This window comes from Anarrhichthys ocellatus, unplaced genomic scaffold (assembly GCF_004355925.1).
Source record: "Anarrhichthys ocellatus isolate YVR2014 unplaced genomic scaffold, GSC_Weel_1.0 scaffold73, whole genome shotgun sequence".
In the NCBI taxonomy this organism is placed as follows: domain Eukaryota; kingdom Metazoa; phylum Chordata; class Actinopteri; order Perciformes; family Anarhichadidae; genus Anarrhichthys; species Anarrhichthys ocellatus.
In genome coordinates this window covers 1356921-1382250 of record NW_022280103.1, presented here as the reverse complement: position 1 = coordinate 1382250, position 25330 = coordinate 1356921, and the positions used below count along the sequence as shown (strand labels likewise).

Genomic DNA, 25330 nt, shown 5'->3' with positions numbered 1-25330 from the left:
GTTTGTAACACGCCGCCCTTCTCCTCCCACTTCCCCTCAGGTTTTGGTCTGCTTTGGGTTGACTGGTCATTATGCTGATGCAGCTCTGTAGTATCAAGGTCAGTGCCCCCACCCCACCCTTCCCACCACCACCACCACGATCACCCCCCGCCTTCTCTATGCGCCTGCTTACCACCACCCAGTTTGTCTGCAGCATTGTGGGACTTTGAAGCCTGGTGCCAGTAACAATGGATAGAGTTCTGATACCGATACTAGTATCAGAAATGTATATGAAGCAGCTTCAAATGCTGCATCGGGTGTCTGCAAGTACAAGACTCAACGCACCTCAGCTCATTTACTCTACACACAAACAACACTTGTCACTTGTCTGTACATCTTGCCCAAACGCTACTGCACATGTGCAGACCAGTACTAGACACCTGTAGTTAAACACTTCCTTTTTTCTGCCGATAATGCGTCACGGTGAACAACAAATTATTGTTTGGAATATGTGTATACCATATATACATACATACAAATGGTACCAACATATATATTCATGTACAATGTACTTTGGTCAATTCTTTCTCAAATTCAGTATCTTCAAATGTGATCGTGTTCATGCCAAAAACTTCCTGCGTTGTGTATTAGTCTTCCCATAATTTGGCAGTATTTGACAAATCAATGAAAAGAAAAACAATATATTGGTACAAGCCTCGGCTAAATCAATATTCATGCTGGCGTTTCACTAATATCCATATCACATGGTGACACGAGCCGGCACATGAACATTGTACCGAGCACGCAAACGACCTCTTCTCATCACCGACTGCACGCACAAAGCGCCTCAGCATCCAGAACAATCCGTCAAGGCTGAGGCGCTGAGTCGTGCCCCGGAGCTGCTTCCCAACTAGAGCATTCTCTGATCGGATGGAGAAGCTCTCCCTCACATTCGGACGTGCTGGTAATGATGGCGCATCTTGCGGTGATCAGGGTCCATGCTGAACAGACACACCACTTTCATCCAGTGCTGTGGTACTACTAATGACAGTGGATCTGAATACTCTCAGACACTTTATGTATCCCAATCCTTCTTTTGGCAAGACCCGCCCTGTGTAGCATTCCAGCCCGAGGATTGGTGCTCCACAGGACACAGGTACTGGATTAGTTCAGTTGGTATGCCCTGACCCTGTGGTCATATAACGTCAGCCAATGGCACTGACCTCAACCAGCTACGCAGGGCGGGGCTTACCCAGAGAAGTATTGCAATATTGTCAATAGTAGAAGCAGGTATTACTCCTTTCTGACAGTCTCGTAGTCCTTAACTCAGTTTGTAGTTTTACTCTAGTATTTTAAGTTCACGCTCAGTTTCATTTATTTCTTTTTTAAATTGAGCCAAAGCAGATTCAAACATTCAGCACACCGTTGTGTACATGCTCATTGTCATTTACACATAAAAAACATACATGAAGCGAATGATTTCAGAAATACAGGATTGTACTGAAGAAAAGTATCACAAACAAATAAACCAAACAGAAAGAAATCCTCTAAATAAAGGAAATTACTACATATAATAAAAATGGACAAAGATAAAATAAAAAAATTGTATACTTAATGAAATTAATAATCTAAACCTAACAAAAAAGCAAAAAACAAAACTCCAGTGGGAACAAAGACAACTACTTTATAGAGAGGCAGTTCTAATACAAATACATTAAATGTCTATTGCTGAGGAAGTATCAAAAATGGTGCTTAATATGCTGAAAGTCACCAGGATTATAAATTGTTTATATACATACAATATATATATATGTATTTGTGTTATTCCACATGATCACTCTGCCAGTTGGAGTGATTAGTTTTCATCACGGTGTATGAAGGCAGCTTTAAAAAGGCTCTCTGTGCTGGATCTAATATCAGATATACACAGTCAGCACATGTTTCTTTAGTTGATGTTATGATATGCTTTTCATACCTCAAAATGACCCTCAGTGATCAAATATCAACAGCAGCTGTCATTGTGAATGACTGGAAGTGATACTGCACCCTGACACTAGATGATTCCATCAAAAGGCAAAGGGCACAATGACAGTGGTGTCATGTCAGCACAGCCAATCAGACGGCAAAGTCATGTCTACATATTGCAGGGGTTTAATAGAAAGTCTTTCAAAAACCCAAATCATCAGCAGTAAATGTGAGAGACAAGAGGCCAACTTTCAGAAATGTTTTCTGAGATGCCTGTCAGAATATTGCATGTCCACAATTTACAGCAAAGCCGATTCACACACCTGCCTTCTATAAATACATATAGATTTAATAAATAGATTAATACATTTCAGAAACAGACACTTCAGAAAACACAAACATTTTCTTTTTCAATCAAAGAAGCCGAGCCGTCAGCCGCTGTCTATAGACCATTTTACGGCTGACAGCATTAAAGATATGCGTTTGGCCCCAGCCATCCAGACCAGTCAGCAAGCTATGAACACTCAATCAGAACCGTTACCAGCATCAAAATGTCAGGTTGTCAGGAATGATATTCCAGCAGAGGACTCCTGACAGGATCACAGCCGCTTCAGAGCAACAGGTGTTTCAGTTTAGTAGCTCTAGTGAATGGTTGGCGTAATAAACCCAGTTCTTAGTGTGTTTAGGATTGAGTTAAGGCTTTCATGAGGACACCTGCATGTTCTATCGGTGTTTTCAACAGCTGCCGTCACTCGGACGCTTGTCCAACTGAGACACTGGCGGCATGTATTGTTGCAAGCTATTAAAAGTGCAGACTACCACTGGAATGACCAAAATACTTGTGTTTGTAGCGGCCACTTTAAAACTCCTTTAAGTCAAACCTCTGAGTCTCTTCGTGGTGTTTGCCGTTCTGTCCATGAACACTGAGAACATAGCTGCAAGCATCTAGTGACATGTATGTTCTCACTGGTTACACGCTAGCTTTCTCCACCAACTAATATATGTGTCCACTAAGTATTGGGCCACTTGCTAATGTATACCCACTCACTAACAGGACACATATTACAAAGTCAAACTGTTTAGGTTGCATTTACCATCTTTGGTTGTTAATGTCCTTGCATTAGCTTGACATGCTATTGCACAGCGCTGTGCTTCCATTGTCTTTGTCAATCTAACTAGCATGTCGCTATCACCAGGAGCATGCTGCTCAACCCACCAAGCAACAACCCATCATCCTCAGCTACCATGCTAAGCTAACTAGCATGCTAAGCGCAACAGCATGCTACCAAAGCCACTGAATAAACCAAACAATCCTTATTCAATTCAACTAGCTCATTCGCTTTAGTATTCGTAAAGCTTTGGGGATACTACTCCAATGTTGGTTATTAGAGTATATACTCAAGCATATTATTAGAGTATGTACTCAATAACCTGAGTTTTCATATTGAGTCAGAATTGGGAGAGAAAAGACTGATTGGTGCATTCCTGCAGTGGCACAAGATGATTTAGCAGCTTTCTTTTCAGCTGCTAGCTGCAGCAAGCTGCTTAATCATTTAGATTCACACACTGGCTCTGTGCTTCTTAACCCCCCGAGTGAACCTAGAGTGAAAGACAACATTGTCAAGTACTACTGAACACTAGCTGCTGTGCTTTTAGCAGGAAACTCAAACATGGGTGAAAGGACAGAACTGTTAGATTTGAGTCTTATTGTCGACACTCACAGTCATGGCCATTCAAATGGGTTCCTCCTCAACACTCTCTTCAAATGTCTCCGGCACAGACCATGATCCTCCACCCTTGTTGTCTTCTTAAGCAGCAACATAACACCTTGCTGTAAAAAGCTTCTTGCTGTGCGTTCTCTTGCAGAACTTGTACCAGAATCGGTTCCTGGGCCTGGCGGCCATGGCCTCCCCGTCCCGCAGCAGCCAGACCCGCCAGCGCTGCAAGGACGCGGTTCGCCACAGCTACGGCCCGGACAGCTACGCCGTCAACCAGGAGGACTTCATGCTGGGGCTGCCGCGGTCCACCAGTGACACTGATCTGGTCTCCCCGGACGCTCGCTCCACCCTCACCATCAACTCCTCCCACTACATCATCGGCCAGTCTGAAGACCTGGTGATCACGTGGGACATCAAGGAGGAAGTGGATGCCGGAGACTGGATTGGCATGTATCTTGTCGGTAAGTGAGTTATGACATGATGACATTGAATGATTAAAGGTGAAGAATAATCATTGAATAATATTTAATGACACAAGCCTCTAAAGTTACCACATACAATCTATGTTAACACAAGCACTTCCTGTCAGTATTCAGATGGTGTTTAGACACTCTGCAATGAGGTGAGACTTGTTGTAATAACTGATCATGTAATAACTGTGCATAATATTCATATAAAATGTGTAATAAAGGAAAAATAAAAGAAACTGTCTGTATGGCTAGATGTCGTTAAAGGTACTAGTGCAGCACCTGTTCGGGCGGGGCCGATTGCTTGGTCCTCAGAAGTGCATCTTGTTGGTTGTCAAGAGCCACTCATCGCTCGTTGACTCCAGGGAAGTGAAAAATAATTCAGTTGTGACGTTATACAGCATCCAGCAGCAAAAGTGAACTGCAGTGAATGAGCCACGTCCTATAAAGGTCCTCTGGGGACAATATGCTGGACTCAGAAGTGTCTTAAAGCTGCATTCTCTCTAATGTCCACCAGGGGGCGACTCCTCTGGTTGTATAGAAGTCTATGAGAAAATGACTCTAATTCTCTCTTGATTTATTACCTCAGTAAACATTGTAAACATGAGTTTATGGTCTCAATCTCTAGTTTCAAGTCTTCTTCAATACAGCATGATGTTCATTTAGTACAGGGGTCACCAACCTTTTTTAAACTGAGAGCTACTTCAAGGGTACCGTGTAGTACGAAGGGCTAGTTATTTGATACAAACTTCCTGAATAACAAAGTTGCACAGATCGCATTTTAATAATAATAATATATGTGAAGAGACTGTTTGATCACATGTCAGTTAATTATTCCTCACAATAATTATTAAGAATGATTTCCACAACAATGATGACAGCTACACATATATATTTAAACATGCAACTTTTATTTCTGTTAATCTGTTTCAACATTTGAAAGTCAGAGGTATCACATCTCTGATATATTTGTATCATCACATGATCAAAGCCGGTTACTTTTGCACATAGCGCCTGCTGGTGAATGATGCAGTGGTAATGTAGAAATTTTGCGAAGTCTGGGTCACCTTTGCATTGCGCAATGAAGCCTGCATGCCGGCCCGTCATCGCGGGAGCCCCGTCTGTTGTCACCGACACCAGCTTTTCCAACGGTACCTTTTTCTCCACGAAGAAACTAGTAAAAAGTCTCGTCTATAGCCGAGCGGAGGATCCAACCCTCCGAGGCGCGCGAGCGTCTTCGGGCGCCCGCGTTCAAACCTCTAGTCTGGGCCTTTTCGGTCGGATTGCGTTGCTTCGCCTCAACCCCCGCCACCCCTGAGTTGTTGCCCCGCGGCCTGTTCCGAGGATTTACGGACCTGACGACGGGGTGCGCTCGCGGCGCGCTTCTGGCGCCAACGGGAAGCACCCGCCATTCGGAACCTGAAAACCTAGTGCGGCGGCCTCGTCCTGGCACCCAACTCTCTTATGACAAGAAATATTGTCATTTTAAAATCTACAATAATGCAAGGGTTTTTGATTGAAAAAGAACAGCAACTACAATTTTAGACGGAGCTCCATGGTGCTATTTTTAGAACATGCCTTGCGGGCGACTCACCTGGTCCCTGCGGGCGACAGGGTGCCTGCGGGCACCGTGTTGGCTAACTCTGATTTAGTACATTATGGTCCATTTAGAGTCAAACAGACCATAAAGCAGAGTGTGCTTTAGGGCGGGCTTACTGTGATTGACAGGTCACTGCCACTACCAGAGATGTATACAGCATCTCTACATCACTCCTCTGGTAACTTCTCTTCATTGGTTGTGAAAGAAACAACATGGCGACGGCCGTAATCCAAGATGGCGACAGCGAAATCTCTGAACTCAAGGCTTCAAAACATCAGTCCACAAACCAATAAGTGACGTCACGATGACTACGCCCACTTCTTATGTACAATCCATGGTCTTCGCAGCCCTGAAGCCCCGCCCCTGCTGCTGCACACAGCACTAGCGCTTGTTAATTCAAAGTTTATTAACATTGAACACGTCCAAATCGCACCAACTGCGACACTGCACGTCCCCAGCAATAGACCTGCCAAGTGTGAAGTAGATGGGATGAACCGTTCTCCAGATATGTGAAGGACACACACACACACACACACACACACACACAGATTCCTTGCTTTACAGTGAGATACGGTATGATAAACCAGATTTTAAACCAACTTCAGATCAGTGCAGACCGGTATCACCTGTCCTCTACTTCTACCAACTCATTGTCACCTGAGCTGAATCAGATCCTGACGCGACACGTCTCATAGTCAGTAGAGTTACCAGAGGACGGAGTGTGTGGCACACGCTGCTCTTCTTCTATGGAGGTTCATGGTATCAAACCACTTTCACGATGTTGTTGAACCAGCAGCAACATGACATTCACTGTCAGCCATGGTGTTTCTGCTGTGATATGACACATTTTAACACATTAAGATTCATTCCATGTATAATTGATAGGCATGTCTACATAGAGAATCAATCTCAGTTTATGTTACTGTAAAGTACAGTGGAACAGGACTGACTTGTGGAGAACTGTGGAGGGCTGGAGCAGCAGGGTGGTTTCAACAGTTTCACCTCTTTCCAGGTGAGGCTTTGTCTGAGAACTTCCTGGACTACAAGAACCGAGGCATCAACGGATCTCACAGGGGACAGATCGTTTGGAAAATTGACTCCAGCTCCAACTTCAGTGACTGTAAGTACTAAAATCTCACTTGTGTTTTTGAGCAGAAGAACACTCAATAAATATTGTAGTGTTAGATCAATAGCGTTTTATCATGAAAGTTTTACTCATTCCTGTTTGGAATGTTGCTTTAAAATTCAATTCCTTGTCTCTAGTTTTCGTGTGGTCTTGACCGTGGTGTTTTTAGATTCTGTCTCAAATAAGTGGAGTGGATTGATCCTCTGAGCCCAGAGAGTGCTGCAGCAGCATGAGGAGGAAGTAGCAGGGCTGCTTACAGAGGCACATCCTCAGAGGCAGGGAGAGGGAGACAGGGTGCAGGGAGACAGTCACAAATGGAGCGCAAACACTGCGTTTAGGGACCGGGAGAATTGTGCGTATGAGTGGAGACTACATTTATCAGTGTACAGCCGTCCAGGTGTTTCCATTTAGGAACTAGAGATGTTCCCTTTTCCTTCCCTATTCCCATACCTGAACTTGTGTTTTGTCAGATACAGAGTACTGATCCGACACAAGTATTCTTACTTTTTAACAGCCGCATACTAGTAACTCTTTATGGATGTGATGTTGGACCTGGCTCAGGTTAAACATGAACAAATACATACATAGAACTTTCTTTTATTTTCTAATTTGACAGTCAGTCATAAGTGAAACAAAACTTCAATAAATAAATGTAGGAAGGAATGAATAAATTACTTGTTAAAGTGCAGCCACAATTTATGAGGAAGAAGCGTTTCGTTTGTCACTTCCATCATCTATCCTGACGCAGCGATTTATTTTTCTGGAGCAGAGGATGGAAGTAGCTGAGGAGTGAGAGATCTCTCTTCCCTCTCATCTCTGTTGAGAGCTGCACATGTGCAGTAGAGATGAGGTAGGATGTATGATCAGGTAGCTAGTGACACGCGTTGTTGCTGGTCCTTTGGTAGACGATGGAGTCTTTGGGCCGTGGGAGGAAGACGGAGAACCCGAAGAGAACCCACATTGGCACGGGGAGAACATGCAAACGACACAGAAAGGGGCCGGCCTATGACGCTCAATCCTGTAGAAAGATCCTTCTAAAGCTTACTTCTGGGGTTGGACTACAAAACTCACCATCCATCACCAGTCTATTTCTCATTTGTAAATATTGCCAAAAATTTTGCTTTAGCCTCAAGATTGAACTGTTGAAATATTATATATATACTGTATATCAGAGATCCACTGCCTCCAGTAGAACCTTGTTTTTTGATATACACAGTGTGTGCCATGATGAAGAATATTTATGTAGATAGTGCAACAACTTCTAATTCTGTACATTTGGGGGATTTTGGTCCATTCCTGGCAACAATGAATACCAATGGGATTTGTTGTGTTACTCGACAGCTGTCGGGATCTCTCACTCGGGCTTAACGGGAACTATAAAAGCTTTTCGTGGCGATGCAAATATTTCTAGCAATGGATTGACCCAATCAGAGAGCGGCATTGCCGTCCATAGAACATGTATTCAGTCATCATATCCATCCTATCAAAGTGTGCAGAGACACGTCTCAACATTTAAGTGAGATCTTAACCACAGTCTCTCCACAAATAGGATGTGAGCCCTGGAGAACAGTTTAGTAATAACGTTGTAACTGTGACAATGATTGTTACCTTTGATGGCTCATACAAACTCTTCTTACTATGGATGTTTTGTACATTTAGTGTACTTCATTTTATCACCAGCTTGTGCAGTAATAGCTTCCCTATCTGTGCAAATACTCCCCATGTTTCCTCATGAGGTTTTCTACTTTATTCCTTGTCTTCTTTAAAGGGAGCTTAAACTGAGAACTTAACCTGATAAACATATCAAACCATGTCGGGACGTTCAAATAGAAGTCTCTATATTCCATCCTCCCTGTCTGTGAGACACTGCTGACACAAGCTGGCGGGCAAACTTGTGTCCGTCCAATCAGTTGATGCGGTGTCGCTGTGTGTCCCCCCTCTTCTCGTCAAATCAGCTAAGTGTGTCTGCCCAAACGAGCAGAAAAACACGCAGCTTTACTGTGACCTTAATCTCCTCGTGTCCCCCAAGCTTTTTCAACCTTTTTGTTCTCTTCTACTTCCCCTATTTCTCAAAAGACTTTGGAGTCCAAAAAATGAGAGATATCACCAATAACTAAGAATTTAAACAGATTATAAGAAGGTTAATTTGTTCTCCTTTCCCCCTAATTCTTTTTTAAAGATTTAACTGCTTCAAATATTATATATATTAATTAAAGTATTATAAAAGCTATTGAAAACATGGGGAATACGATAAATATAAACATTTTTCATCAACGCAATTAAAATGAACATGAGACATCACCAATATCCAATGTAAAATAACAAATTTCAATGCTGGGAAATAAAGCCATCAGCATCCATAATAAGAATCTGGTTTGTGTTTTAAATGCAGGTGTGGAAGTTGTATTCAGTCCCTGTGAAAAGCAAACTAACTGTTGTTTGATTTTCTCTCCATCCTCGTCACGTGTGACGTCCTCAGCGGAGACCCAGGTCTGCTTCAGGTACTACCACGGTGTCACCGGAGCCCTGAGGGCCACCACACCCAGCACCACCATAAAGAAAGGCCCCGCACATGTGAGTCTCAGCGCACCTCGTGGCTTTATTTTCTCACATGCAGCGTCCTGGGACTGGAGGGGCTCCGCTGCTTTACTCAGCCTCTTTATGTTGTGTCCTTTGTGAATTGGCTGCGCTGCAGCTACACCTCTGATGAAAGTACAACACTGCATTAGAAGACACGAAGTACATTTCAGTCGCGTTAAAGAACTGACCATCCTTTGCATTCCAGTTAGATTTAGCAGAGAAAGGCTGTGCTCTTTGAAAGAGCTGGAGCTAATCCTCTCAATGCTCAGGATGCAGCACCAGATGAACATAGAGCTTAACAAAATAACACTGTGTCTGACAGGAACATACCCGGCTGAGAGAGGGGACATATTCTATTAAGTCAAAGTATTTTTGCTTTCCATTATTTTACAGTAAATAAACAAACAAACAAATACTGGTGTGTGTTGCAGAGCCGAGACAAACGGTCTCAGTAGTGAGCGCATAAAGCTTAACCTATCAGTCAGACATCACACGGCGTAAAGCGCAGTTGGCTTTCAGTCTGGGGATATTTTGGGGGTTCTGGTGCAGATATTCAGATAACAGATAACCAGGCCAAGACTTCCTCTTGCTTGTGCCAGTCTTTGTTTGTCCGGTTTGCAACTTGAGACCAACTTGTGTGTGTGTGTGTGTGTGTGTATGTGTGTGTGTGTGTGTGAGAGTGTGAGAGAGGGTCAGTATGAAGTCAGCAGTAACGTTACAGCTGTGGACGTACGGTACAGTGTGTGGACGGTTTGTTTGTCGGTGAATAAATGCTACAACTCCTCCAGACCGGTGAGGAGACTCAAGCTGAGCTCCTCTGTCTTACGTATCAGTGATTGAAGTGAGGGGGGGGTTAGCCCCGCAGTCAGCCATAGCTCCGGCTGCTCCGGCTGCGTCCTTTAAGGTGGGTCAGCACTAGTCTCCTAACAATCATAATCACAACTGTTTACTGTAAGTACGTTACACATACAAGGAATTTGACGAGGTGAATGGTGCATAACAATAAACACAGTGCAGTAGGATGAGATGTAATATATAAATAGAAAATATGAAAATTTACAATACATTATGATAAACAAACAAACAAGAGTATGTTAAAACAAGTACATTATTATAGTGTTAAGTGTATTTTAACAGAGAAAAATGTGCAAGGATGTGTAACTGTAAGAAATTGTCCTGGGGTGTAAGTTAATAGATCGTTTAACTGTTTAACTGATTTATTGATTTATTAAATATTAAGATCCCTACTGCAAACTATGATGTGTTTGTATCAGTAAAACACGAAGCAACATGCTGTGTATTTAAACTATTTCAGTCAGAAAGTGAAAATATAAGAAAGTACTCAAAGTACTTGGTCTTTGGTATACTTTTTACATTTTAAAAAGCGTCTGCCACCGATGGCAACCAAAGGCCAAGAATTGGTTTCCAATTTCTCAAAATGGTTGCCGATGGCAACCTGGCGCTTCATATTGTCGAGCCGTGTGCATCCAAACCTGTGACTGTCCTGGAGTCACTCCCATGCTGCCAGATGGTGCCTGGCCATTGGCTAGTGAATTGAACAGTGGTCACGTGATGAATTGCTTCTTGGAGATCTTCAGATCTGTAGTACCAATATTACTCCTCAGCATATGAATATTGTCGCAGCCCTTCTAAAGCCTCCATCAGCCAGACCCCGGCATCAGGAGGGTGTCCAGCCAGGGGGTTGGGTTTCAGTGTTCTCCATTCTGCTGCTCTGGGCCTCTGGAAATGCTGATGGGTCCTGAACTTGATCTGCGCTTGCTTCCTGAGGACAAATGAATAAAAATAACCACCATAGGAAGGGAGACAGGGGGAGGAGCAGAGATAGGAGAAGACAGTCCACTCCAGGTGAGTCATTGAGGTTTTCAGAGGCGAGGGGTAGGAAAGCAGCGGGTCAAACAGCCGGAGGGCCGACACAGCAAAAGGGGAACAAGCAGCAGCAGAAGAAGAAGAAGAAGAAGAAGGAGAAGCAGAGAGGAGATGGAAGGACAGGAGAGCAGTGGAGGGAGATGGTTCTGCTCTGCCTATTGTTTGCTCTAGACAGAGAGGACCCGGCTCTTGACTTGTATGGGTGTGATGGACGCCATGTGTCTCCAGCTGGGACTGCTGTCTCCCAGCCACCCTGAGAGGAGGAGCGGCAGGAGGACAAGGCTCAGCTGGATAGCCTGGGTAACCATAAATACTCGGTCTTTCTCTTCCACAGATGCGTGTGACGGCTCGTTCAGTCATCTTGTTTTCCTGCAGCGTCTCTAGAGGCAGGTGCATCTGAGGCAGTTAACTGTCTAGTTCACCTTCTGTAGTGTAATAGCACTCATGGTGAAACACGGCTGCTGGATATTTGCTTGTAAGATATGATGTCACGTTTATGACACTGGTGGTGTGATTGACGGGAACCTCTAACCTTTGCTTTATTGTTGATCGGTCCGATACATCATTTTGCTAATGTAAGCTGCCGTTGCGTTTTGTGTTCTCTTTCTTGTTAGCGAACGCTGACAATAACGTCGTCTAGTACTGCGTATCCATGGTAACTGAAGTGTATAGGACCAGAGCTACAGTGACAGCGTTAGTGTAAGGTCTGAGGGAAGGAGATGGAGTGTTTGAATGCTGATGTCTTCTGCTCAGAGTGATCTTTGTCTCAGCCGTCACTGGGGCTGATGGCTGTACTGTGGTTCACCATCACAGATAAAAATAACAGCAGATATTCTACACTTACAGCAGAAGAAGAATCAGAACAAACTCTTTGGTGCTGAGTGAGTGAGGAGAGGGAATGAGTCTCAACATGCGAACGAACATTAACACTCATTGATCCTCTTCTCATCTCTGAGCCTGTTTGGAGGTTACTCAGGGTACAATCAGATACTTTCCCATGATTGTCCATATCATGTGAGAGTCCACTTTGATTTCCTGCATCCTGAGCAAATAGAGTGTTGGTAACAGCAGCTTCACAGCACAACACCAGTTACAGGCTGTTTAATGATGCGTAATGTAAGCAAGCATTAGCTTAGTGGCATATCTTAACTCAATGGTGGAACGTAACTAACTACATTTACTCAAGTACTGTACTTCCGTACACATTTTAAGGAACTTGTACTACACTGGAGTACTTATATTTTCTGGTACATTGTACTTCTAGCTGGCTACCTTTATCTGACAGCTTTAGCTCCTTTGCAGACGCAGATTAACAATACTATGAGTATATGTTAAGCAATACATTCAATATATATATTTCTATACACATACACTAGAAATATCTCCACCTTTACTAGCTGCAACATTAAAGCGATGAACACATTAATCCCTCAATACCTTTAATCCCATTATATTATATATATATTTATTATATTTATTTGTTTCAAATCTTGTCTGCTTTTTTCCACTACTCTAGAGTAGCTGCAGGTGTGTTATTAATAAACTTAAAAACCTTTTGGTATTGTATTCCGTTAACCTTGATCTGGTGTCTTTGGTTGTTTCGGGTCACACCATCCTGTGGTGATGACTCAGCACATTGTCACATTACAATGTGGCATATGCAGGTTGATAAACAGCGTAACACTAATGCTGTGACCTCTTCCTCTATCTCATAATGCCATTAAACTGTCACAGATTAGTTTCCCGTTACATGACGTCTATACACGTCTTTGGTGAACAAATAGGAATAGAAAAACAAAAAACGAAAGCCACCATATGGACTTATATATACTGAACCATGACAAACACAGCTCCACACATTATACAGTAGGGATGGATGGATTGTTGCTTCAGGTACATCGTGGTTATCTCCATTGAAGGGCGTGCAGCGAGTGGCCCATGACTGCTGCTGACTGATGGACGTGAATGATGACATTTGACCAAGCACCCCCAGCGGACCTGCTCTCACCACTGAGCTGATAGAAGCTCGTCTACACTGGTAACCCACTCTGAGTGAGTTAGATCACTCAGCCTCTCTGTCTTAAAGGGCCCTGGGACGCATTCAGATAGCTCACACATGTGTATCTGACCTGTAATCAGATGTGGACCCACTTAAATGCAGGCTGTCTCTTTCAGACCTGTCTGTCTCTGCTCGTCCATCAAAGTCCTTGTAACACTTACAGGACATGCACTCCTGACTTCTACATACTGCTCCTTTTGTTTTCAAAGTATTTGGTCGTTCTCCATCTTGCTGCAGTAGGATGGGAGATTATGTAAAGTGTGTTGCAGATGGGATGGAGTTGTCATGTGGTTTATCTGTGAGATTAGAATCATTGAGGAGGCTGTACTCAGAGAGGCAGATTAGCATCTCATTAAAACTAATTGGTGCGAACATCTGTCATTTCCTTTATCCTCATTTCCTTTTGTTTCCACAGCCAGTTGCATCATCGTTCAGAGCTCATACAGAATAGTTTGCTGTGACACAGATACTTCCTGTACTGTCTCTACTTCTCTCCCCACTTTTGCATTGATGGTCAACTGAGTGGACGGTGTGATATAAGATGACAATATATAGTCGCTATTAGAGAAGAAATATCTCCTAACTTCACCTCTAACTTCAGCAATGTCAGTTAGCTCATAAATGAGATTTTGAAGGGCTTTTATTTTGAAACGCTACATCAGAATTAGCTGGTTCTGTCAGAGTGGCACTAATGACATTCCCGTCAGTCTCAGCTGTACTTTGTGTTGAGTGCTAATCAGCCTTTGCTAGCATGCTAACATGCTAAATGAAGATGGTGAGCATGGTCAGCAATATACAGTATCTGCTCAGCAGCTGTTAGCATCGTCATTGTGAGTATGTTAGCATGTTAGCTTTTATCTTAGCACAGCTGTGCCTCAGGCTGTTAGCGTGGCTGTAGACTCATAAGGTCTTTGCAAACCCATTAACCATTTACCAATAAATTGCTCGTCGATTAAAACATTTGAACCAAACTGTCTTTATGAGCCTTTTCGCATCGAATCCGAAACTTGTGGTTTGTGTTTTTATTTCTGTCGCTGTTTCAATCTGCAAGTTTTGGATGCTGATTAAAACCAAGCCAGTTGATAAGATGATGACTTCTGATCACGCGATCAATAGATTTTTCTGATGTCAATGCCATAATTCTGTTCTTACCATCACACAACATTATGGGTATTGATCTGTTTGATACATTTGGTCTCACAGCAGATAAAACCATGACATTTCCTTGAACGCCATCTTAAGGCCGTTTTATATCTATATGGAGCGGGTCTTCTTCACGGCATCAGCCGTCACGTTTCTACAGTAGCCCAGAACGGACAAACCAAACACTGGCTCTAGACATTTTCAAATTGTTCACGTCGACCATCATAGTTCTCCTACGCGCTCGGCACACAGGAGGACTTTCACTTGGGTGCAATCTGCAACTTCGCCGCTAGATGCCACCAAATCCTACACACTGCACCTTTAAGTCTTCTTTTAGTTTCATCCTAAAATTTGTGTGTTTCCAGAGGCTGAATTAATCCAGAGGGAAGATTACAGAATTTGTGAAACTCAAGACTATGACTGTGCACTGTCTCTGTGTCTTTGATAATTAATTCGGTAAACCCCTGGAAGACAGCGTGGCCATCATTCCAGTTGTTGTGCCGGCACATATCTGACTGGGTTTCACTATTGAACCGCAAAACCTTTCCACTGCACAGTGGAGTCACGCTCTCCTCCACTTCCTCCTCTCTCCATCAGCTCCTCCGTCTCCCTCCCATCCCCCATGCTCCTCCTCTTCCTGGCTGTGGGATCAATGTCAGGATAATGAAGACAGAGTATTGATCGCAGGACGCTGTCAGGCTGCCTGAAAACAGAGCTTTACCAAAGGCTGAGCTGAGATCAGATTGGACGTTTTGTCTCTATCTAAACACAAAGGTGTCAGAGCTCATATCATTTCAGAAGTATGTCCTGTCTGACGTCTTTGTGTTTTGGAATGAAAACAGCTTGCACATTGTTAATACTTGAATGAATCTATTATAAATGTATTGAGGTATTAGTTTACATTTTGTATTAATTGCTATTGGTTTCAGTCTTTCTTTACTCATATACTGGTATTTATGACTCTTATTTTGTTATTTGGCTGCAGTGACCCACTTTCCTCATGGGGCATCATTAAAGTTTCATCTTACAGCAAAGGAGGAGAGACACTGGTGTAGAGAGAAGGAAGAATGGAGAGTGTGTTTCCATGTTCTTAAGTCTTCCTGTCGGTCTGTGTCCTCAGGTATTAAAGCCAGTGGTCAGTCCTGAAGTCAACCATGGCCTGAGCAACAGGAGACTCATTAACTTCTCCTTGTCAGGTAGGATACCAAAGCATCCGCCTTGTTCCTGTGTTACTGTACTTCCACATTCAAAGGCTTCCAATCAATGTTTCCATCCACTCCTCCCTCATCTGACCCTTTGACCTGCAGCCCTCTCTAGAACTGTCTGTTGTCTCTCTAAAAGCAACAGTATGCTCAAATCAATGCCAGCCCAACTGACATTTGCTACTTAAATACTGTGTCAACTCTCAAACTTAGGAGTCGAGGAACTCTTAATTCCACCTTTTGAGTTAGTAGTGCAGATCTCTGTCTCACTCTCCCCTCCCAAACAAACAAGGTGTCACTCATTTGACTCTCCGGACTCCCTTAAAGTCAAGATGGCCGCAAAGATAACGAAAACACGGATTTATTCATTTTGTAACCCTCGTAACATATTTGGAATGCCGTTTGCTACTAAAGCAGTTGTTGATAAAAGGAGTTGGTAGTCGGCAGTCCAAGGAAATATTTTTTTCAAAAATTCTAAATCACCGCAACCACAAGAGTTCCTTGAACATATGTCATTAATGGGTCCAGTAGTATGCCAGGTTAGCCGTGGACAGACTGAGAGATAGACACATGCACGCGCACACACACACACCTCCAAAGGACACATGATCTCCGATTCCTTGCAGACTTCAGCTTGGTGGAGATAACAATTGATTCCATTTTCAGTCTATAGCATTCATTGCAACAGTCCTTTGCCTTTTCCAAGAGAATTTGGAGAAATTCAATCATCGAAACCGGTGTTTTTAAAGTCTGACACCTGAGATTCCCCTCAGACGAAACCCTAGTTCCCACAATGCTTTGCGCTATGTAACAGGAAGTATAATGCTGTTTATGAGTTAGACTGTGGACTAGAATTTAAGCACAGTTTTTTGAGCCTATACTGTATTTTGGCAAACTGGCACCAGTAAAAGTATCCTGAATTGGCTATTAGCTGTTCCTGTTTGCACTGTATCACTGTTGTACAGACAAGTATCACTGAATTACATTGATACTGAAGAAAACATTAAAAAATACCATTTCACCAGATTCCCAATGCAAAATATATTATTTCTCCAAGCATCCTCAAACCCCATATACGTAAGATTAACAATTGCTTCTGTGTAAATCTACTTGTGTCATCTGCATTATTCATTTTTAATGTAACTATTTAATTTTGGCAAATTGGCATTGCCTGTGTGCACAACGAGGATAGAACACATGGCTACACTTTGAGGACACAATGATAAGTCTTCTTTAAGACATTTAGAATCAGCCCATTGTTTTCTCACTGACATACATAAAAAATAAAAAACAACACTACGTTAAAATACGCAAGTGACCTTAATCCTCTGAACCCCCAAAAAAAGTGATTTCTTTTTTTAAGAATCACCAAAACTACACTGTTCAGAGGTTGTAAAAATGTAAATAGTATAATGTATATGACTCGGTAACACTTGTGGCATCTTAGAAAAATGTTGTGTATTTAAATTAATAATAATAATAAAATAAATGATTTTTTTATTATACTATATTCATCATAAGGGGGAAATTTGTCTCTGCATTTGACCCATCCCTGTATATAGGGAGCAGTGGGCTGCCCATGATAGGCGCCCGGTAAAAATGTATGGCATAGAGTGAGTTCTCTTCATGGTTGTGTTGTTTCCATAGAGGTGCAGGACTGTTATACTGGAGTGAAAATCAAGGCAACGGAGAAACATGTGACCGGAGCAAAAAAACACAAACTGCTTGGGATTCAGAGGGTTAAATGTTGACAGACTGGTTCATTTAACCGTGATACCAAATTACTGCGGAGATAGGTAGCTTTGATGTGTTTTGGTCCATTCACCTGATGAGCTGTTTACTCTGACTATCTTTACTCTTCAAATTATCTTCAAACCACTTGAAAGTCTATTTAATTCCCAAACAGCCAAAGACAAAAGTACCTTGACACAGATCAAAAACATATCAAAGGATATCACAGCCATTTCATCTTTACACACACCTCTACTCTACCTCTACAACAATACACTCATTAACAATCACACAGAGTCACATTTTACTCTCTGTGGCCTCGTCTTTCTGCGGAGCACAGGATTTGATTTTAAATGAGGGACGTAGAAAAAAGATATTTTGATTCAATTTCACAATTTTAAGCTTGGATTTAGTTATTTATCCTGACGGAAGTATTCGTCACTCAATCAGAAAGCTTCAAATCCAATGATAACAGAAACCCATCCCGCTGGCGGATTGTGGGGTTCAGAGGGACAGCTCCCAGCTACTCTATGACAACCACACACTGCTCACTGTCAGAGGCCCAATCAGAACGTCGGCGGTTCGTGTCAATGTGTCTGTTTGCATTCTAAGATAGTACTGAGTTTTTGTTACCAGTTGTTCGTCTTCAAGAACAACTTTCACAGAATTTCACAGAATGTAAAAAAATAATTGATCATTTGCCATCTGTGGTTCTTATAAGTTTCTGATAAGATTTAAAAATGAAAAGAACTGACGTGATGTTGTTACTCAGGCTCAATATAAGTACAGTTTTATCTCCGAGATCAACCCTACAGTTGCAAGCTGCCCCCCCCTACGATGTGTCCATCTGAACCTGGGGCAGAGTTTTCTATAATAACACATCCAGAATGTGTGTGATTGCGTAACCTCTCTGTCTTCGCTTCCATGTGCGCCTCTTTCAGACCTGCAGGCAGTTGGTCTGAAGAAGGGGATGTTCTTCAATCCCGACCCCTACCTGAAGCTTTCCATCCAGCCCGGAAAGCACAGCATCTTCCCCTCGCTGCCGCACCACGGCCAGGAGAAACGCTCCGGAGTGGTCTGTAACACGGTCAACCCACAATGGAGCACAGAGGTACACACACACACACACACACACACACACACACACACAGAGCGGTACACACATGGTGACATGAGGGGCTCATTCTAAGCTAGAGAAAAACACAACCATTCCAAGTTTCAGGTGATTACACACTAATTTAAACATAGCTATGAATATTCAAGTCCATTTCTGCTAATAGATCCATCAATGCTGCACACTGGCCCTTCAAAGTGTCCTAGAATTCACACGTTTGTAATATAAAGCCAGTACAACAGATTGCGCAACACAGAAAAAGGAGGATTGGGTGCTTCTTCGGTTTCAGCAGCAGGATGGGAGGATCAATGTAATCCATGAAAATCATGTTTGCTTTGAGGAAAACAAGATCAGCCAATTGATTTTCTCATTTAGAGACTTTTTCCTGGAAAACCGTACGTTTCTGGAAAAGTTCATCGGCAGTCAATCCTGTTGCGGACGGAGCAGTTTAATGGCGTGAGCAAAAAGGCTTAAAGTGACATGATGTTTTATATACTATTAAGGAATGGCTTCAAATATTCCAATTCAGCATGACTAAAAGCTTATTTCATAATTACATGAAACTCAATGCATGTGTCTTCGTTTATTTAATTGTTGCCAGGGATGGTGTGTACTATTCACTTCATCTATTAAAACTGTTTAGTGAGTGGTTCAAGTATCATCAAGTGACTCACATGCACAAAAAGAGTCTGTGTTTACCAGTTTCCTGCCAGATTTCATTTCCCAACGCACCCAATATACAAAATTGCAATCCCAAAAATAAGATCCCCTTGACTCAAAAATCCAATGTGTTGCCAAGAATGTCTGAATGTCTGTGCAAATCTGTCTTTAGAGAGGTGTCGCTTCCTCTCCTGCAGGGGGACATGTCCGTGCACTTCACTGAAATCTGAGATTCAAAAATAAAGCGGGCAAGCTAGATTTGGTGCGTCGGAGCGAGAGTTGGCATGAGCATCATGAAAGTTCTCACAGCAAACACGACAGAGTGCTGTTTTTAGATGTAAAGCCTCCTTCCACCGTCTGCCACAGAATCACCACAGACATGGTCGGCCTTCCTGACGGCATTAAAATGATGATTAATCTATTTGAATGTCCTGCACTCCTGTGTCACTACCACTTTATTTCAATCATCATGTCATCCTTAATGATATCTCTGCTTAAAGCTAATGGTTCATAGTTTGAGGCTCCACGTCATGATAATGGCTTGAGCAATATCACGAATAGCTCCTGTCATGTAACCTGCTAAAGGGTTTCTCCACACTTAGCAGTACATCATAATCAGTGTCGCTGAGGGTTGCTCTATTTCATGCCTCTGAGTTCTGCCTTTTCTTTTTTTTTAAACACCTATTTAAACTTTGCCACAAGGATAATTGCAATCAGACGGAAATGTTTGCGTGGCAATATATTTTGTGAATTAGATATTGAGAGGAGCCAGATAGCCGTCGCAAGTGATGTGCAATTCATAATGCTCTCAGTGTTTGCAATTCATTTTTTATCTGTGTAAAGTTTTGTACATAAAACGGAGCAGTTTTCTGTCCGAATGTAGTCTCTGTCTCAGAATGCTCTACAGTACAGCCTCTACCTTTTTATTATGTCCCTCAGGAGACTCCATCCACTGGTTTAATGCAGTGTCCCTCTTGGCAGCATCCACTCAGCTCAAAGAAACTTTCCCTTTCCAAACAGCTCTCATGTAGAGAGGAGCTCGGCTTGCTTGGCAGTAATGTACTGTCTAACTCTAATGGGTTTCCATAGCATGCTAGCTCAGTCGGCACACTTTCAATACTGCAGCTCAGTACTCTGCAGCTTTAGGGACAATTCTTCAACATTATATCATAAGATAAACTAATAAACCATCACAACAATAGGTCTGGAAAGTAATTACCATAGATTTGGGTGTTTTTCGTAGATAAATTCTATAAATAGCACTATAATGCAGTATAAAGCTTTATTGAATTATTAATGCAGGTTTATATTTATCGTCATTTGCGTATGCACTAGATCAATGTTGACATTGAGTTTAACTCTTCCCTAGTCAATATTTAAAAGAAGCTTTTTAATTTGGCCATACTAATTAAAGTATGGCCAAATAATATAATACTAAATTTAAATTATATTTCTATACTAATACTAAGTTAAGGAGTTAATACATTTAAAATTTCCCTAAATCTTTATTTGGACATGCATGTGGTTGATAGGGGCCTGTCCAAATGAAATAACATTCTATCAATATCACATTTTTCTGTGAAGGTGAACATTTAGAAAATTGGTTGAGCAAGAAAAGCCTGTTTTTGTTCAAATACAGTATAATGGAAATAACTAAAACATTGTTCTTGAAAGCGCTGCAAGGAGCACTTCCATATAATAGGATTGCCATACCGGAAGCCAAGCGATGGAGAAGGGTCTGCAGTCTGTCAGGCTATATGACACACCCATTGATAACTACCGGGATGAATGTACTTATTCTGACACCAAACCAAGTACCCTTTGTGCCCAAATTTGTGTCTAAAGCTAACCAAATAGTTTTTCTGTCTAAAGCCAACCAAGTAGTTTTTGTGTCTAAAGCTAACCAAGTAGTTTTTGTGTCTAAAGCTAATCGAGTAGTTTTGGTGTCTAAAGCTAATCAAGTAGTGTTGGTGTCTAAAGCTAACCAAGTAGTGTTGGTGTCTAAAGCTAATCGAGTAGTTTTGGTGTCTAAAGCTAACCGAGTAGTGTTGGTGTCTAAAGCTAACCAAGTAGTGTTGGTGTCTAAAGCTAACCAAGTAGTGTTTGTGTCTAAAGCTAACCAAGTAGTGTTTGTGTCTAAAGCTAACCAAGTAGTTTTGGTGTCTAAAGCTAACCAAGTAGTGGTTGTGTCTAAAGCTAACCAAGTAGTTTTGGTGTCTAAAGCTAACCAAGTAGTGTTGGTGTCTATAGCTAACCAAGTAGTTTTTGTCTAAAGCTAACCAAATAGTTTTGGTACTTTGACCTAACCAAACTATGACCATTTCAAGGACATATAATCTAGTAAGCATGTGCTGTAGTACTGTGCACCCACAGATAGACCTACTTGACACATTCTGAACTGGTACGCGCTCCGAACTTTCACGCCCTGAACGGGCACTGCAGGAGTAATATACAAATACCTATGTACAACTTAGTTAACTGGGGAAGGCTCTGTTTGAAGGATCATATGTACATAGTGTGCAAAGATAGCCGTAATGTTGGCAGACAAGCCCAGTGCGATCAGCGGCACAGAGCAAATATTCACAGTATTTGAGTACGTGCATGACCTACATATAACAGTATAATTGCAAGTCCAGTGTACAACCCAATGAAAATGACCTGAATGACCGTGTAAAAATCAATATCTTTTGATGTGAGGAGAGGCAGGAAAACTGATACTGGGCCACGCTATAGCTCTTACGGCTGTATGCATGAACAGTGGTGCTGGAATGAAGTCCCATTATCTACCTAGTTGCATGTGAGAGAGACGGTATCTTTTCTCACAACAGAACCAGGCTTGGATAGCTACAGTCGTGCAGTGCAGAGCTGAGACTACTGTACGTGCACCCTATAATAAGTGAGGAGCCAGCTGCTGTAGCTGTGATCCTGACTGTAGAACACATGTGCTGAAGGGAGCCTCATCTCTCCTGGTCCTCCTTTACTGCTCTTGTATCTCTCACTCAGCAGCACTGGCATTTTGAATGAAGTCATCAGCTGCATTCTTCGGATGTTCTGCCTGCAGACACCAGAATAAATTTGCTTTTCAATAATCGAGTCTGGAGGAGATAACAGCATGAAGGCAACATCAGGCCTGACCTTTCCTAATTTTGTAAAACAAAGGACCGTAGACATTTGATTTAGGACATCAAGCCGACATAGAACTTGGTAGCGTAGCTGGCGTGAGGTAATCAATCCAAAAAGCTGACATGTTTGTTGTTAGCTTCCTCACCAGCGTGCTGTATGTGTAATCAGATGTAAACATGTTGAACTGAATAGCTCATCCCCATTGTCACCCAATCCAGCTTTTTGAGCCAGTATCGACCCTCTGTCCGATGTCAGTATCTGATCGCTGCATCCCTCCCTGTAAAGGTCACTCCTTCACTTTGCTGTAAGTCTCTTGATACATTCGTCTTATTCTTCATTAGCACGGGCCTTTTTTTAACTAAATTGGGTCTTAACAGCATTCTTAAGAGTAATTCTTACATCTTCCACACAGACTAAACTTCCCTTATTCCTCCTGCTTCTCCTCGACTCGTCCTATCCCACCTCCCTCCTCCTCTGGTCCTCTCCAGCTTCATTTCACTCCTCTTCCTTCAGATTAACATGGTACTCTGCTGCTGCGACAGCACACACTCCTTCTCCTCCCATTTCCTCTCTCTCTCTCTCTCACCCTCTTTATTGAGTTTGTCCCTCATCCTCCACTCACAAACACACACTTTCGCTCCGTCTGCTCCCTCCTGGCTCATCTTGTAAATTATTCACTCCGACTCCCTTTTCATTGTCCTCCTTTATCACCCTGCACACTGATTCTCCCAGCCTTTCTTCCCCTCCACTTCTCATTTCTTTCTGTCTGTTCTGCAACCAGATGCATTTTATTGTATTTTATTGCGCTCATTTCCTCATCATATTCTCAGTTCTTGGCTTCCCCTTTTATGTTTCCTTGTATCTTTTTTTTAATCCATTTCCAGCACTAGGATTGAAATGAAACATCACGTGACATGGAGGAACTGTTATTTACAGCCGATGTGATACATACAGATTTACTGACTGTAATGCTGGCTGAGGTACAGCTCAAGGTTAGCAGAGGACAGCAGCTGAAATCTACTGTAGCTGCCTCAGCTAATACACACACACACACACACCGTCTCCCTCAATTATGTGTGTCTGAGAACATGTAGAATAAAGCCGGAGCAATCTGGAATATAAGTAGAAGGAGAGCCGCCGGTAGAGGAGGAGGCAGACCAAATATATTGGGGGAATTGATCAAATGTTTTTCATGTCATTTGGGTGGAAACAAAAAAAAAAGAAAGTAAAATGTTGTATCTTGTTAGAACTGCATGTACAGATGATATCTGTCAAGGAAGCAGGACCCTTTGGAGGCAGTTACAGTTGCAGGCTCTGAAGTGACGTGTAAGAAGCTTGGACCGCAGTCAGACCCCTGCTGAGAGAGGCGGGGGGGGGACAGGAGATTATTTAATTCATCCATACTAAAACCACATCCATCTCTAATTGGCTTGGAGAAAGAAAAATAAGCCCTAAATGAAGCGGGTACAAAGCTGGAAAGATATTAAATCCAGCATCATTCTGTAGCTTCAATATAAGAGACCAGTTCTATTTGGTTACAGCGGACAGGTATCTATCTGGTCCAGTCTTGGTTAAGGTTAGGGCTTTCTTCCTGTCACTTGACTGTGATGTTGGAGCTTGGCTGTATAGAATGATGTATTCTTACATTACATTCTGTTCTTACATTCATGTACTGAAGGGACAAGTTTCTCTGTACCTTCTGTCTCAGTTCAAGATGTGTTCCAGCAGGATTTATGACATTACAACTGGATTTGAACCAACAACGTCCACTATGCAACTTCCAGGTCACATCCAATGAGAATGAACTATTCAATAAAGCAGAAGCCACCTTGTGTCCAGCAGTTAAAGGTGTGATGTGTAAGGCTGTAGCTCAGTGGGTGGAGTGGGTCGTCCCCGCCCCACAAAGTGTCTTTGATCAAAACACTGAACCCTGAGTTACTCTCTGAGCCCACTGCTAATAAAGAGGACGGGTTAAATGCAGGCGTCAAATTCCATCAATGTACCTTTGTAATAAAGTTAAATAATTCCTGAAATTCAGTTTAATCGAGTTAGCATGCTGACATCAGCATTCAGCTGAGTACAGCCTCAGAGCCGCTAGCCATGCCCTTAACCAATTGTTAATCTAAGCAGGACATCGACAAAGACATTGAGTTCAGTTTTTACTGTGTTTCCATTCATGCATTATATTCACATTTGAAGGTGTCACATAATATATAGCACATAGCAGAAAAGCTGCTTAGAAAGCGGCAAGATTCCATAAACATTGTGCGTAAAAGTTTTCACTCTCTCTTTAGGTGTTTTTTATCTTCGTCTAAAAATTTGCTGCACTTAACGGGATATGGAAACACTTCCTATATATTAATATGTCTTCAGACAGCATGAAACATGGCCAATACTAGCAGATTTATGTTTTTACTGGCAGATTACAACCATGTGTAGCCTATAGCTCCAACTTCTGACCAAACTAAGCTGTAGCTGGGTTTATTTGCTCTACACCAGTTGATGGAAACACACATTTCTTATTTTGTGACGTTTGAAAACATTTGTTTAAAATTCACGAGATAATTGAATAGAAACACAGCTATTGTTTAAACATTCTCCAGATACATTCATCTTAGTAGTAAATACTCTATGTATGTTTACTTAATCCAGGCTGTATTATATTTCATACAAAACTCTCTCCAGAGGTTCAGCTTCGTGTCTGTGCCCACTGACGTCCTGGAGATCGAGGTGAAGGACAAGTTTGCCAAGAGTCGACCAATCATCAAGCGTTTCCTGGGGAAGCTCTCCGTCCCCGTCCAGAGGCTGCTGGAAAAACACGCCATTGGGTAAAACCCAACACCACACCCAGTAATGCAGTGTGAGATGAGTCCAAATATTACTCTAGTGCTGGATGATTCAAGTAGAGCTGTGGAAGCTTTCCCACATCCACTAGCCCACACACACAGAGGATGAGATGAAGGATGTGTGGGCCGG

At 42.3% G+C, this 25330-nt stretch overlaps 1 protein-coding gene across 4 annotated transcripts in view; it reads left to right on the top strand.

The window, feature by feature from the left end:
* The window catches only part of hecw1a (HECT, C2 and WW domain containing E3 ubiquitin protein ligase 1a), a 62357-nt gene that overhangs the window by 5368 nt on the left and 31659 nt on the right, over nt 1-25330 (top strand). For 2 of the 4 annotated variants that reach the window (XM_031873668.1, XM_031873665.1), the window contains exons 2-8: nt 41-98; nt 3811-4123; nt 6742-6849; nt 9335-9429; nt 15645-15720; nt 18399-18568; nt 25040-25182. In XM_031873668.1, coding sequence (XP_031729528.1) covers nt 72-98; nt 3811-4123; nt 6742-6849; nt 9335-9429; nt 15645-15720; nt 18399-18568; nt 25040-25182 — 932 coding nt within the window. In that variant the 5' untranslated portion in view covers nt 41-71. The remainder of the gene's footprint in view (nt 1-40; nt 99-3810; nt 4124-6741; nt 6850-9334; nt 9430-15644; nt 15721-18398; nt 18569-25039; nt 25183-25330) is intronic. The other 2 variants (XM_031873666.1, XM_031873664.1) reach the window with 1 other exon arrangement.